Source organism: Balearica regulorum, chromosome W (genome assembly GCF_011004875.1).
Source record: "Balearica regulorum gibbericeps isolate bBalReg1 chromosome W, bBalReg1.pri, whole genome shotgun sequence".
NCBI classification, from domain to species: domain Eukaryota; kingdom Metazoa; phylum Chordata; class Aves; order Gruiformes; family Gruidae; genus Balearica; species Balearica regulorum.
The window spans coordinates 7,889,262-7,904,908 of NC_046219.1; the positions used below are offsets into that span (position 1 = coordinate 7,889,262).

The following is a 15,647-nucleotide window of genomic DNA, read 5'->3' on the forward strand; positions in this document are numbered from 1 at the left end:
CTTGCTTTCTAAACTCCTTCTCAGAGAGGAGCCTAGGTGCGGCTAGGTCCAGTCTTAGTCCCAGACTTGGTCAACGGTTTATGTCTAAAGGATTATATGTGTAGCGACGTATCAATGTTTGCCTGTCAGAGCCCCCTAAAGGACTTTCACTGAGGCAGTTTTGCAAAGTTGAAACTAATAGAAAGTTTATGAAAGCAACACATATAAAAAGTTTGGAATTGCCGTTGATAAATGCACTTACTGCAGTAGTGCTAATATATGATTATAATTATAATGCCAGCAAAGTGCTATCCTGGGTATTCTTCACCAAAAGGTGAAGGCACAATGCTTACCAAGAAGGCATCCCTATCTTGGGTGGAAGAGGAGGAGCACAGCCTGTCAAGTGCCTCTTCAGGGTCTTCAATTTCTTCTCTTCCCCCCATGGGGGTAACTTCCTCAATATCCTTTATACCCTAACCTCAGTTGTTCTCCTTCCAGGGTGACATTTAATGTGATTTGGGTGGAGAGTCGAGTACTATAGTCATATATGTTTAGCATGTACTTCTTTAAGCTCATTATCATACTTAGGGGTGTCAACTTTAACATTCATTTCACGGATAATCAAGCAAAAGGTCTCACTCTGGGTACCGTGGCCTTCAAGATTCTGTGTAGAAATGGTCTACCTGTTTATTCCGCATTCTCTAGCCAAAAAGGGGACCATCCTGCTGCTGTAAGTCTCCCTCCTTTGGCTGCTTCTCATGCCAGCCTTGTGGATCTCCATCCACAATGTTTGTATAAGAGATAAGCGGACACCAGTGTTTTTAACCTCTTATGTGCGATTGTCTCACCTCTATGAGTATCCAGTTTATTGCAAGATGCTGACTTGTTCAGGATAAGGTCTGGTTCATCGATCATTTGAACACACTCAAGTATTTTGATTTTCAGAAGAATTGGTATATAATTGTATGCCTAATTTGCACACGCAGTTGCTGGAACTGTATATTTGGAAGCCTGTTAGTTAGCTACATAGTAGGCAGGATGTACAGCCAAGTACCTACCTGATTCTTGTGTGCAGTCAGGCAATTCAGGTACACCTCTCATTGCATGCCCGACTTCAAAATGAGACCTGTAAAGAGTGCTGAATATTGTGACGATGACTCAGATTCATGCATTTTTTTTAAAAAGCCCTGGAAGACATAATTGCAGAGTTAATTCTTAAGTTCTAATTTCCTATTTTTCTCCTTTAGATAGCAAAATCAAGTGGTTTGTTATATGTTAAAGAGCAAGGTGCCTCAAAACTTAATGTAAATAAAATCTAAATAGGAGGCATGAGAAAAAAAGAGTACTGTTATTTTATCTTTTCTATTCATAGAATCATAGAATGGTTTGGGTTGGAAGGGACCTCAAAGATCATCTAGTTCCAACCCCCCTGCTGCGGGCAGGAACACCCTCCACTAGACCACGTTGCCCAAAGCCTCATCCTATTCCACCCATGCTACATATAAATTAATTTTCATTTAGATTTCTTTTGTCCTTTGGTCATATCCAACCGTAACCCAGTCCTTGCTGCAGATCTGTAGAACAGGTTTGCAACACTTTTGTTGTCTGCTTATTTTTTTTAAAGTAGTATGATTCCTTTGGGGTTTATTGGAACTTGTATAGCTAAAATTGCACAGTGTTTTGAAACTTATCTCATATTTTGCTTTTTGATAGCAATATTTATATATTAATTTTTAAATCCTGAAGTTAGAGGTTTTATAGTTAAAACATATACTGTTTGAACCAAAGCAGTAAAAGCCACTGGCACAGTATTTGTATATATCTTGACTTTTAAAACAATGGTTGAATAAAAGCATTTACTTTAATAAAGTGCATGGGATAATACCAAAGGACTCAGTTGGATAGCATGTATACAGTTATGCCAGTAATTTTTAATAGATCATAGATACCTAGTATAATTAGAACTTCTTTTCTGTATTTTTTCAGTTAAGTTTTTAATGTTTGTACCAATTTAAATCCCTTTGTATTTCAAATTTAATACATACATTTAATTGTATTCATAATTAACTATTACATCTTTTGATTTCTGAAGATTTTCTGGGGTTCTTTTAGCAGTCTAATTGTAACTAACTTTGAATGAAACCTGCATTTAGTTCAGATTAGATATTACTTAAACTTTTAGCATGACGTGGAACATAATATGGTTGAAATTGTAGGAAATACATATTTTAGGAAAATATAGCTGGCTTAGCTGATCGGTTATGATTTGCTTCAATGTCAGTAAATTTAAAGTTAATTTATCAAAGTTTCAGATAAACTGAGGTAACCTAGAACGTAAGACAGTACCAATCTGAATTTTTCTGCCCTCCCCTCCTCTACTCCCAATTTTACTTGTAATATGTCTTGTGTGGAGTCACAGTAGTTTTCATTTTATTTTTATTTATTTTTACATCAAAAGTAGGTAAACCAGAGGGGGAAAAAGTGCACTAATTTCAGTTAGCACATACTTTTTTCTTTTTTTTTGTTTGTTTGGTTTTTTTTACTGATTTGGTTATTTGCCATTTCTGGGGATTAAACTTTAAAAAATGTTCTTCTTTTCTGTATCTGATGTTCTGTGTGCTATTAGTGATGCAGCCAACACGAACGGTTGTCATGTGTAAAACAACTTTCGATCACCGTGAAAACACCGCCCTGGGAAAGCGTCCATGCTTGATATCGTTTGGTTCATGAACATTAAGTTTCCAGTACAGGTGACCCATAGCTCAAAGTGTTAAATAATTGTATACATTATTTAGTTTTTAAAATAATAATCCATTAATGATATTGCTAGTCTTTGAAGTTTTGATCACTTTTGGTTTTCCTAGTAGAGTAGGGTAAAAGGAAATACTTAAGTTCATATTTGTTTCTTTCTACAGATCTGGTAGATAGATTCATTCTTTTTTTATTATTTTTTAAAACACAAGGATAATTGTAAAATCATAGAAAGAGTAACATCTGTGTAGTGTTCCAACTCTGTGTAATGCTTTCATTTGCTTCTTCAGGTAAAATCCCAGATGAAGCCAAAGCCCTTTCTCTATTGGCACCTGCTCCTACTATGACAAGCCTGATGCCTGGTGCAGGGTTGCTTCCTATACCTGCACCAACCTCTTTGACTACAGTAAGTAAAATTCAGTTCCTATTTGATTTCTGGTTTTCCTCTGTACTCAGTAGCCTTTCTGTGTTTAGAGAACAAGAACTATCTGATCCATGGATGTTGTTCTCTTATATGCTAAATCAGTGAGGATTTAGCTGTGGTGCTTCTTTTGAGGGTAGATCATAAGATGTCCATGCCCTACCTTTCCTGGGTGTTTCTTTCAGATTCTTGTTTTGCAAAATAGTGGTAAATACTGGTTTTGGTTGTGTCCTTCCCTAGACTCATTAATTTGATCCAATGGCAATGCTATCCACCTTCTAAAAATTTGTTAAAACATAATAGTTAAATTGACACAGTTCTTTGGAATATTAAAATGCAGCATTAGGGTGGTTTTACTTGATATCTCCATGACCAGGTTTTTGACTGTTAGACTAACAATGTTATCGCTACAAAAAGCATAGGAGCTAGATGCTGCTGCTATTTTCTTCCATTCTCCTCCCCATCCTCTTGAGGGGGGAGGGGGTAGCGAGTGACTGCATGGTGCTTAGTTATGGCTGGAGTTTGTAGTGGTTTAACCCGGCAGGCAGCTAAAACGACCACACAACTGTTCGCTCACTTCCCCCTCCCAGTGGGATGAGGGAGAGAATTGAAAATGGAAAAGGAAAATAAAACTCTTGGGTTGAGATAAAGACAATTTAATAGGACAAAAAAAAATTAAAAAATAAATTAATATACAAAACAAGTGATGAACAGCACAATTCTCACCACCCGAAGCTGATGTTCAGCAAGTTCCCAAGCTGACCCGCCTCCCGGCTGACCCCCAGTTATATACAGAACATGACGTCATATGGTATGGAATATCCCTTTGGTCAATTTGGGTCAGCTGCCCTGGCTGTGTCCCCTCCCAGCTTCTTGGACACCCCCCGCCTTCTCATTGGCACGCCACTATGAGAAGCTGAAAAGTCCTTGACTGCTTGGCAACAACTAAAAACATCAGTGTGTTATCAACATTATTCTCATCCTAAATCCAAAACACAGCACTACACCAGCTGCTAGGAAGAAAATTAACTCTATCCCTGCCGAAACCAGGATAGTATCTACCTCTTATTCTATACCATATATGTCATGTCCAGGTCCCACACTTTCCAATACACTGCAATTAATCACCACCATTTTTCTTTTGATATATACATACAGATATCATTCTCTTAGTCAATGGACCACCCCTGTGAAATGTCTGTAAAATGTTCATAAATTTCTACAAAATGTCCATTGAGTTCCTTTAGTCCATGACTTTGGGCTCCATCTGTCAAGTCTTTCAGGGCAGGAGAGATGGTGTGTGATGGCGGATTGCTGCATGCTGCATCCGGAGATTGTAGCAATCTATGGGGGACATAGGGGGGAACACCTTCACCTTCCCTTTCTCCTTCAGGCTAGTTACAGCAGCTCTTACAACAGCTCTTGAGAATTTTGAATATCCCTGAGATCTTCAGACCAGCATGCTTCTACTGTTAGGTCTCCTGAATGTGGTTCAGGTCTTGTTTAGGGTTAAACAACTATTTAAGAATACCACCCAGAGTACCAGTACACCTGGAATCGACTGCCCCAGGGCTGGAAACACAACCCTATTATTGGCCATGAACTGATCCAGATTGCACTGGAACAGGGTGAAGCTCCAGAACACCTGCAATACATTGACGACATCATCATATGGGGCCACACAGCAGAAGTTTTCTCAAAAACTTGGGGTTAAACCATGATAGACATGTTTGTCCAAAAGGTATCTTATCTCTCCCTTTGACTGACTGATGTCTGTTATGGAACAAATTAGCCCTGGGCACTGCAGATTCCCTTCTTCCCTTGCTGGGCAAGACCTCAGCAATTCCTCATCCACTTATAATACTTGTTTATACAAAAATATAAGAATATTAACAGTGTTTGAAGGCATTTTTCTCAATTTGAATGACTGTAAGCATTAGAAATTCAAACCTGTATGATTTCTGATTGATATACTGCATCCCTGGCCAGACCTATTTGAGAAGATGGTAACTGATAGCACACAGAAAATCTTAACTATAGAAAGTTATTTATGGGTAGATTTTTATTCTTTAAAAAAAAGGGGTTGTAGTCAGTTCATCACATGTTCTTTCTGCTGCTCCTTCCTCCTCACACTCTTCCCCTGCTCCAGCGTGGGATCCCTTCCACTGGAGACAGACCTCCACAAACTTCTCCAGCATGAGTCTCCCATGAGCTGTAGTTCTTCATGAACTGCTCCAGCATGGATCCTTTCCACGTGTCCTTTCCATGGGGTGCAGTCCTTCAGGAACAGACTGCTCCAGCGTGGGTCCCCCATGGGGTCCACAAGTCCTGCCAGCAAACCTGCTCTGGTGTGGGCTCCTCTCTCCATGGGTCCACAGGTCCTGCCAGGAGCCTGCTCCAGTGTGGGCTTCCCATGGGGTCACAGCCTCATTCGGATGCATCCACCTGCTCTGGGATGGGGTCCTCCACAGGTGGATATCTGTTCCACCATTAACCTCCATGGACTGCAGGGGGGCAGCCTGCCTCACCATGGTCTTCACCATGGTCTTCACCATGGGCTGCAGGGGAATCTCTGCTCCGGCACCTGGAGCACCTCATCCTTCTGCACTGACCTTGGTGTCTGCACAGTTGTTTCTCTCACATCTCACTCCTCTCTCCCAGCTGCTGTTGCACAGCAAGTTTTTTCCTCTCCTTCTTAAATATGTTATCATAGAGGTGCTACCACCATTTCTGACTGGCTCAGCCTTGGCCAATAACAGGTTCATCTTGGAGCTGACTGGAACTGGCTCTGTCCAACATGGGGACATCTTCTGGCATCTTCTCACAGAAGCCACCCCTGTAACCCCCTCCTCTACTACCAAAACCTTGCCACATAAACCCAATACAGTACTCATCTGGGACCTTACCGTTTGAAGTCCTGCCTATATTCATTAGATTTATTTTTATAGAAATACACAAGGTAGGCAAGTATTAACAAATGAAGTATCTCCCACTAGTGTTTGGTTGCAAAGCATATTCTATTTTTGTGTATTCCAGCTCGGTGTTTCACTTGGCACTTTGGGGGCTATACCAGCAGCAGCATTGGACCCTAACATTACAGCACTGGGAGAAATACCACAGCCACCAATTATGGGGAATGTGGACCCATCCAAAATTGATGAAATCAGAAGAACAGTCTACGTTGGAAACTTGAATTCACAGGTAGCTTTTTTTTTTATTGGTAATGCTGATGGAAGATGGAGAATTGTAATTTATTAATTATATTCTGAAATGTTAAGAGTTTTCGTTAGTTGATGCCAATAGGAATTTAAACAAACAAAAAATACTCTTTTTGGTTACTAGTGATATTTCAAATTCTTAATGCTCCTTTGCCAATCAGATCAGACCAGACTGTGGAAATCATTCTAGTAGGATACCAGAGAAAAAACAGTGTAGCTGAATTAAAAAAACATACTTATGATTGTGTGTGTTGATCAAATGTCCAACTGGGTTGTATTAGTTGAACAATGCCTCAGAAGTCATGAGATCATGGTAGCTGTCCCCCACAACACTGTCCAGTTGCTTAAATACAGTAAGAAGGAATGATTTCTCCTAGTGGAATTTTTGAAATTAGCATAAATACCTTTGAGTTTCTCTGACAGGAAAGTTAGGTCTGTCAGAAATTTGGTTTTTTCAGCAATTGATTGAATTAATTGAAAAACAATTTGCTTTTGACTGATGGCAATATAAGTATTTGATTTTAGGTTTTTTTGACTGCCGATGTAGCTACTAGAGTGTAAAAGTACTATTGATCGCAATAAAATCAAACAAGCTGGAAGCTAGTAGAAAACCAGACAAAAGTGAAGTCTTGTAATACTGTTTGGATTTTTTTTTTAGTTGATCAAAATTCACAATCAATAGCTTGGAATAGGTGTATAAGGAAATTCCTCATCAGTTATTTCAAATGAGTTGCCTGAAAAGTGCAAAATCCTGTGCAAGTGCTTTTTTAACCTAGATATAGGACTTCAGGGCTTGTGGTTGCACTATTTTAAACTGTAATATATTATTTAGATTAATGGAAGAAAAAATACCTTTCTCTCTTAAAATTCACGTCACCTGTGTAATAATGGTGAGACATCTTTCCAAAATCTGTAGCTCTTAGATTACCTGATATGTTGGATAAGTGGTTTTCATTATATATTTTACTTCAGCTGAGCTCTTCGACTCTTTCTAGACTACAACAGCAGATCAGCTGCTTGAATTCTTTAAGCAAGTTGGAGAAGTCAAATTTGTGCGAATGGCAGGTGATGAGACGCAACCAACACGATTTGCTTTTGTGGAATTTGCAGACCAAAATTCTGTACCTCGAGCTCTTGCCTTTAATGGAGTTATGTTTGGAGACAGGCCACTGAAGTAAGAAATTAATTATCCATATGAATATTGAATGAGAGATTTCTTAGTATCCTTATACATTTATGACTCTGATGTGCAGGAAACTACTGTGATGAATATTTTTTCAATATAAGGACCTATTGTTACTAAACTGGAACACTTTTACGAACTAATTTCAAGGTTGGGCATAACTTTCTCCAAGAAGAATATGGATAGCATCAAGTAAAATATTTCTACGTGTAATCTTGAGTTAGTGAAAGCCATAACAGAGAGAATCTGCAAAGTCCTTGGTACTAATTAAGCTTTATATATGATGTATATGTAATTAGTAGGCCTTAATGTAGAGATTTGATCTGAAATAAACAGATTTCTAGATTTCTACTAGAAAATATTTTAACACAGAAATATTGTGCCACAATTTTTTAAAAGTGGTAATATTTGAAAGCAATAAAAGATAGACATTTCAGATACTTAGATGAGTGTTAGGAAAAATTTGTAGTTTTGCTGAAATTTGAAGTTTTTAGTCATACATGGAAGTTGATGTGTTTTATTATTTGTTTTTCATTTTCCCTTTTCAAGTGTTTGGGAGTTAAAGGTTTTATTTTTCCTTAATTTAGAATAAATCACTCCAATAATGCAATAGTGAAGCCTCCTGAAATGACACCACAAGCTGCTGCCAAGGAACTGGAAGAAGTGATGAAGAGAGTAAGGGAAGCCCAGTCTTTTATATCTGCTGCTATTGAACCAGGTAGGTATATTATCTTCATTACCTAATAGACATGTTCTGTGTGTACCTTGGCACATGCTTTTAAGAGCACTTTCAAACACAGGAAAAGGGTACTCAAAGGTGAACAACATGTGTGTGGGAAAACAAAAGAAAATAATCAAAATTGTCTTCATGCAACAAAGCAGTGGAATGAAGCTGACTTTTTATTTCATCTTATCTTATTTTCAGATACATGTTCACTGAATGTTTTCAAAAATACGAAGTCAATACTAAATTAATACTTAATGTTGGTGCTTTTAAAGTTCAAAATACTTGTGAACTTTAAAAAAATGCTTTATATTTTGTTTTGTTCTCTAGCACCCATTAATGCCATAGTTTCATGATCAGATGGGGTTACATGCTGCTGAAAGCAATATTATGCTTTCCTTCAATAAATTAATTTTGTCACTGCTATACTCTTTTTCATGCTGGCTCAAGACTATGTGCATCCTCAGCAAATGGGATCAGAGAATGAATCTGGGATAAACCTCAAGATATTGTAATGGAGTTTTTTTGTATCCAGATTGGTTCCCTGATCCCTGTTAACACTGAAATGCCAGATCAAGGAGGAAGATGTTGGTGGGTTGAGTGGTTAGACAGACATTTCAGTGCTAATTTATGCTCACTTAAACTGATTGCAAGACCACAGCATAAAAAAATTCTCAACTTGTTAAACTTGCAGTTGAAATCCTTCTTTTTCTTTTCATCAGCAAAATTTTGTCATCATTCTTACTAAGAAACCCAGACATTGACTTAGGTTAGATAGTGGAGGGTTTTGAGGGTTGATTGTTGCATTTTTTGGGGGGGGGGGGGGGGGGGGGGAGTATTTTCTGTTTAGGATTGGGGGAAAAATAGTTCTAACATTTCCTCAGTGTTAAGCAGCAGAATAATAATCTTTTAGAGTCTGAACCAAAGTCTGCTGAGGTCACTGGTAAGCTTTCTGTTGACTTCTTGGCCTTTGGATCAAACATTTCACCCCCTTCTCTCCATCCCTTCCTCCTCCAAAACAGTGTTTGAGGAGTAGAACTTCAGTATTTATTTGTACAGTTGTTGGAATATCTAAAAGTATAGAAAGTACTAATTATTATTTACTTTTTAGGCTTGTTTTCAAATTTATGCCCTCTAAATTTATTCTTCTGAGGTTATTAAAAATAATTAAAAAATAGTTATATTACATAATATACCAGAGGAGAACACGTTGTAATCTTGTGCGTTGTGGCAGCAACATAAATCCCATTCCTAACAGAGCTAGCTGTTTATAATTATCTGGTTTATGTGTACTGCTGCAGGATGGCTGCACTCAACGAGTATATGCAATGACTTTCTTGGATGTTTCTGAAGGATATGTGCAAAGAAGGAAGATGTGCAAAGCGTAGGCCCCTTGCACTATATGTGTGGTACATTCCACTTGTGCCAGATTGTTAACTGGGATCTTTAAATGTTCTGAGCTTACACTGCAAAGTGGTTTTTTCCTCTCAGAGTCTGGAAAGAGCAGTGAAAGAAAAGGTGGTCGATCTCGTTCCCATTCTCGTTCAGAATCCAGGTCTAGCTCAAAATCCCGAACTAGAAGGAAAAGATCACACTCAAAACACAGGTAGGTATGTTTTTTATTTTGGACTAAGAGATCATACTGGTTTGGGGATTTTTTTTTTTTTGTGGTGGTGGTTACTGAGATTTCTTACTGAGTTATGAGATAAGTATCCCTGTAGAGAAGATGAGTAACTTACTCTGACCAGATCAGAGTAAATAGGAACTTTGTCTCTGAACAGATATTCTTTCCCTCTAAATGCTAAATGTTTTCAGGATTACTTTCAGGTAAAACACACTAGAAGGTACTTTTTGTGCCATGTAGCATAACCATTTCTACGGTTTCATGGTACGTTTTGTGCCATGTAGCATAATTTCATTCTGTGACCTCTGTATTTTAAAAAGAAATAGTTATCTGTGTTTTGTGGATGGAACATTTAGTTTACTGTTAACACTCTGAACAGATAGGCTGGTTGGTTTTGCTAGTAGAAAGTTCCTGCTGTCCTGAATTTCTAAATATCTAGTTAACAAATGCAGTATTTTCATTACTATACTGTAAATGTAAAGCTATATTTTTAAAAGCCAGAAGAAAAAGACTTTAGGGGCAGTTTTTCATTCTTAAGAGTTTGTTTGCTTTGTTAATTTGTTCAGTTCTGAAACAAGCTTTGAAATATAGGAGGAAATAAAATTAATTGATCACCCTTAAAGTTTACCCATTAAGATTTTTTCCCAAGAATGAGTCATGCTATGTGAGACTTACAAATGCTTCCTGAAATGGTTCAATGTCAGGAATGTCTTCTGATCATTACATAATCAATCTAAAGATATTTGGCTACATTAAGTATCAAAAAAAAAAAATTAAAAATGTATTTGATAGTTTACATATTAAAAAGGTGAGTGTTGTCAGTGACAGCACTGTTGCATTCTTTCATCCATTGTCTTTTCACAGGGCGATTAGAATTCTTTTACATACAGAAAAGCTGGACAGAGGGACACACCACATTGGTTATATTACCAAACAAATATGATCTAAGTGCAGGCTTCAGTTCTGTAATAGTGTTACACAGTACATGTTATCCAATGTCATCAAAACATTGGGTACCTTCTTAATGCTGGGCACAAAGAGTTGTGGTGAATGAAGATAAATCCAGTTGACAGCCCGTCACAAATGGTGTTCCTCAGGGCTCAGTACTGGGGCCAGTTCTCCTTAATATCTTTATCAACGATCTGGATGAGGGGATTGAGTGCACCCTCAGTAAGTTTGCAGATGACACCAAGTTGGGTGGGAGTGTTGATCTGCTTGAGGGTAGGAAGGCTCTGCAGAGGGATCTGGGCAGGCTGGATCGATGGGCCGAGGCCAACTGTATGAGGTTCAACAAAGCTAAGTGCTGGGTCCTGCACTTGGGTCACAACAACTCCAGGCAATGCTACAGGCTTGGGGAAGACTGGCTGGAAAGCTGCCCAGAGGAAAAGGACCTGGGGATGTTGGTCGATAGCTGGCTGAATATGAGCTGGCAGTGTGCCCAGGTGGCCAAGAAGGCCAACAGCATCCTGGCTTGTATCAGAAATAGTGTGGCCAGCAGGACTAGGGATGAGATTGTGCCCCTGTACTTGGCTCTGGTGAGGCTGCACCTCGAGTACTGTGTTCACTTTTGGGCCCCTCACTACAAGAAGGACACTGAGGTGCTGGAGCAGGTCCAAAGAAGGGCAACAAAGCTGGTGAAGGGTCTGGAGAGCAAGTCTTATGAGGAGCAGCTGAGGGAACTGGGGTTGTTTAGCCTGGAGAAGAGGAGGCTGAGGGGAGACCTTATTGCTCTCTACAACTACCTGAAAGGAGATTATAGCGAGGTGGATGTTGGTCTCTTCTCCCAAGTAAAAAGTGATAGGACAAGAGGAAATGGCCTCCAGTTGCTCCAGGGGAGGTTTAGATTGGATATTAGGAAAAATTTCTTCACTGAAAGGGTTGTCAAGCATTGGAACAGGCTGCCCAGGGAAGTGGTTGAGTCACCATCCCTGGAGGTATTTAAAAGATGCATAGATGTGGTGCTTAGGGATATGGTTTAGTGGTTGAACTTGGCAGTGTTCAATTAATTTTTAAGAAATTTCAACATTAAAGTATTTTTCTTCTGGTGTTGTTCATATAGAAGTAGATCTGGCAACAGATCGTTCTCCAGACACAAGGACAGACGCAGATCCAGAAGTCCCCTGAAAAAACGGTCTAGATCTAGGGAAAGGAGGAAATCAAGAAGTCGCTCTCATTCTCGGTGAGTTCCATTCCTAAGAAATGATACTGTTGTTCTTAGTACACAGTACAAAATTTTTGAAAAAAATGTAACAAACCTTTTAGGTGATGGCAAAGGATGGAATCTCTAAATGCTTTAGCCTGTCCCTAGGCTTTGTTTGTGGGACAAAAGAATAGAAAGTAAATTTTTATGCTGAGTGTACTGGTTTTGGCTGTGTCTCATACAAGGGTATGAATCTGATGTGTGGCTGAGGGAGGCCCTCCCGTTGAGTCACGAGGTTCAGAAAGGACCCCCTTGCTTTCTGAACTCCTTCTCAGAGAGGAGCCTAGGTGTGGCTAGGTCCAGTCTTAGTCCCAGACTTGGTCAACAGTTTATGTCTAAAGGATTATGTGTGTAGCCACTTATCAGAGTCAACGTTTGCCTGTGAGAGCCCCCTAAAGGACTTTCACTGAGACAGTTTCGCAAAGTTGAAACTGATAGAAAGTTTATGAAAGTGACAAATATAAAAACTTTGGAATTGCCATTCATAAATGCACTTACTGCAGTAGTGCTAATATATGCTGATAGTGCTAGCAAAGTGCTATCCTGGGTATTCTTCACCAAAAGGTGAAGGCACAATGCTTACCAAGAAGGCATCCCTGTCTTGGGTGGAGGAGAAGGAGCACAGCCTGTCAACTGCCTCTTTGGGGTCTTCAATTTCTTCTCTCCCCCTGTGGGTATCAATATCCTTTATACCCTAACCTCAGTTGTTCTCCTCCCTGGGGTGACGTTTAACGTGATTTGGGTGGAGAGTCGAGTACTGTAGTCATATATGTTTAGCATGTACTTCTTTAAGCTCATTATCATACTTAGGGGTGTCAACTTTAATATTAATTTCACGGATAATTGAGCAAAAGGTCTCTCTCTGGGCACTGTGGTGACGTGGTTTAGCCCGTGGTTTAGCCCCAGCTGGCAGCTGAGCACCACACACCGCCCTCTCACCCCTCCCCCAGCAGGAGGGGGAGGAGAATGGGAAAAACAAAGGCAAAGCCTGGAGGGTTGGGATAAGGGCAGTTTACTGGGATGGCAAGGGAGAGGGAAACAATCAACAACAGTGCTGATAACAGATAGTAACAATGGGTGATAACAGAAAGCAATTTAGTGATCCAACGACCAACCAACACCGACTAGCCCCCTTTTATGGTGAGCATGACGGTCATATGGCATGGAATAGCCCCCTGGACAGCTTGGCTCACCTGTCCTGGCTCCTTGTGAAAATTAACTCTATCCTAGCCAATATACGTCATGCCCAGATTATTCACAGATATCATTCCCTTACTCTATGGGCCATCCCTCTAAAATGTCCATCGAGTTCATTTAGTCCATGGCTTTGGGCTCCATCTGTCATGACAGTCTCTCAGGGCAGGAGCAATGGTGCGTGCTGCTGGATTGTTGCACGCTGCATCTGGAGTTTTCACGGCTGGTGTATCTGGCATGGTCCATGCCCATAGTCTGGGCGTCAAAGATGTGATTTTCAATGAAGTTCCTGGGCACCAGTTGCTGAAGTCAGTTCTAGTTCCATCATCGTGGCACTTGGCTCAGTTTCATCAGAGTCCATCCTTCATTAGTTTTGGGTGATTCTTATGGTCATACCATTGATACAGTATATAGCTATTAACATCATGCAATTTAATTTATTGGCTATTTTCACCCAGAATCAGATCCCCTTGGGGTACACACCGGACTTCCCCATCCTTTCTCATCACCCACCAAGTGCACCCTGGTCCCTGAGCAAAAGCAGTCCTGCAGATGGGCTTGCCTTTGCCTGAAGCAGGGATAACCCAGACTGTCTTCCCCAACATATTTTTCATGCGCACTACAGGAGCTTTATCCCCTTCTACAGGGCGTGGAAGTTTTGATTGGGCAGGGCCAGCTTGATTGGCAGATCTCCTAGTGTTAACTAACCAGGTGGCCTTTGCTAAATGTGTGTCCCAGTGTTTGAGGGTCCCACCACCCATTGCTCTCAGGGTAGTCTTTAGCAGTCCATTGCATTGTTCGATTTACTCACAGGCTGGTGCATGGTAGGGGATGTGATACACCCACTCAATGCCATGCTCTTTGGCCCAGGTGTCTATGAGGTTGTTCCAAAAATGAGTCCCGTTGTCTGACTCAATTCTTTCTGGGGTGCCATGTCGCCACAGGACTTGCTTTTCAAGACCCAGGATAGTGTTCTGGGCAGTGGCATGGGGCACAGGGTATGTTTCCAGCCACCCAGTGGTTGCTTCCACCATTGTAAGAACGTAACGCTTGCCTTGGCGGGTTTGTGGGACTGTGATGTAATCAGTCTGCCGTGCTTCCCCATATTTATATTTCAGCCATCATCCTCCATACCACAGAGGCTTTACCTGCTTGGCTTGCTTGATTACAGTTCATGTTTCACATTGATGGATGACCTGTGAGATGGCATCCATGGTCAAGTCCACCCCTCGATCACGGGCCCATCTATAGGTTGCATCTCTTCCTTGATGGCCTGAGGTGTGATGGGCCCAACAAGCTAGAAATAATTCACCCTTATGTTGCCAGTCCAAATCCACCTGAGCCACTTCAATCTGAGCAGCCTGATCCACCTGCTGGTTGTTTGGATGTTCCTCAGTGGCCCGACTCTTGGGTATGTGGGCATCTACATGACGTACTTTTACAACTAGCTTCTCCAGCTGTGCAGCAATATCTTGCTAGAGTGGGGCAGCCCAGATGAGTTTCCCTCTGTGCTGCCAGTTGCTCTGTTTCCATTGCTGCAACCACCCCCACAGGGCGTTTGTCACCATCCATGGAGTCAGTACAGAGGTCGAGCATCGGCCACTTTTCTCTTTCAGCAATATCTAAAGCCAGCTGGATGGCTTTCACCTCTGCAAACTGGCTCGATTCACCTTCTCCTTCAGCAGCTTCTGCAACTCGCCGTGTAGGACTCCATACAGTGGCCTTCCACCTTCGATGTTTTCCCACAATGCGACAGGACACATCAGTGAACAGGGCATATGGCTTCTCATTCTCTGGCAGTTTATTATACAGTGGGGGCTCTTCAGCATGTGTCACCTCCTCCTCTGGCGACATTTCAAAATCTTTGCCTTCTGGCCAGTCTGTGATCACTTCCAGAATTCCTGGACGACTGGGGTTTCCTAATCGAGCCCGCTATTTGATCAGTGCAACCCACTTACTCCATGTAGCATCAGTTGCATGGTGTGTAGAGGGGATCCTCTCTTTGAACATCCAGCCCAGCACTGGCAGTCGGGGTGCCAAGAGGAGCTGTGCTTCAGTGCCAATCACTTCTGAAGCACATCAAACCCCTTCATATGCTGCCAATCTCTCTTTTCCATTGGAGTGTAGCGGGCCTCGGATCCTCTGTATCCCCGACTCCAAAACCCCAGGGGTTGACCTCGAGTCTCCCCTGGTGCTTTCTGCCAGAGACTCCAGGTAGGGCCATTCTCCCTGGCTGCAGTGTAGAGCACGTTTTTTTACATCTGGTCCTGCTCGGACTGGCCCAAGAGCTACGGCATGAACTATTTCTTGTTTAATTTGTTCGAAAGCCTTGTCGTTGCTCATGGCCCCATTT

General features: G+C 41.0%; 1 protein-coding gene across 4 annotated transcripts in view; it reads left to right on the forward strand.

Moving 5' to 3' along the window:
- The window catches only part of LOC104642593 (uncharacterized), a 47,115-nt gene that overhangs the window by 14,522 nt on the left and 16,946 nt on the right, over positions 1–15,647 (forward strand). For 2 of the 4 annotated variants that reach the window (XM_075738957.1, XM_075738955.1), the window contains exons 3-8: positions 3,021–3,136; positions 6,188–6,352; positions 7,365–7,543; positions 8,140–8,270; positions 9,768–9,882; positions 11,960–12,079. In XM_075738957.1, the coding sequence (XP_075595072.1) occupies positions 3,021–3,136; positions 6,188–6,352; positions 7,365–7,543; positions 8,140–8,270; positions 9,768–9,882; positions 11,960–12,079 (826 nt within the window). Of the gene's footprint in view, positions 1–2,605; positions 2,730–3,020; positions 3,137–6,187; positions 6,353–7,364; positions 7,544–8,139; positions 8,271–9,767; positions 9,883–11,959; positions 12,080–15,647 lie in introns of all 4 variants that reach the window. The other 2 variants (XM_075738958.1, XM_075738956.1) reach the window with 2 other exon arrangements.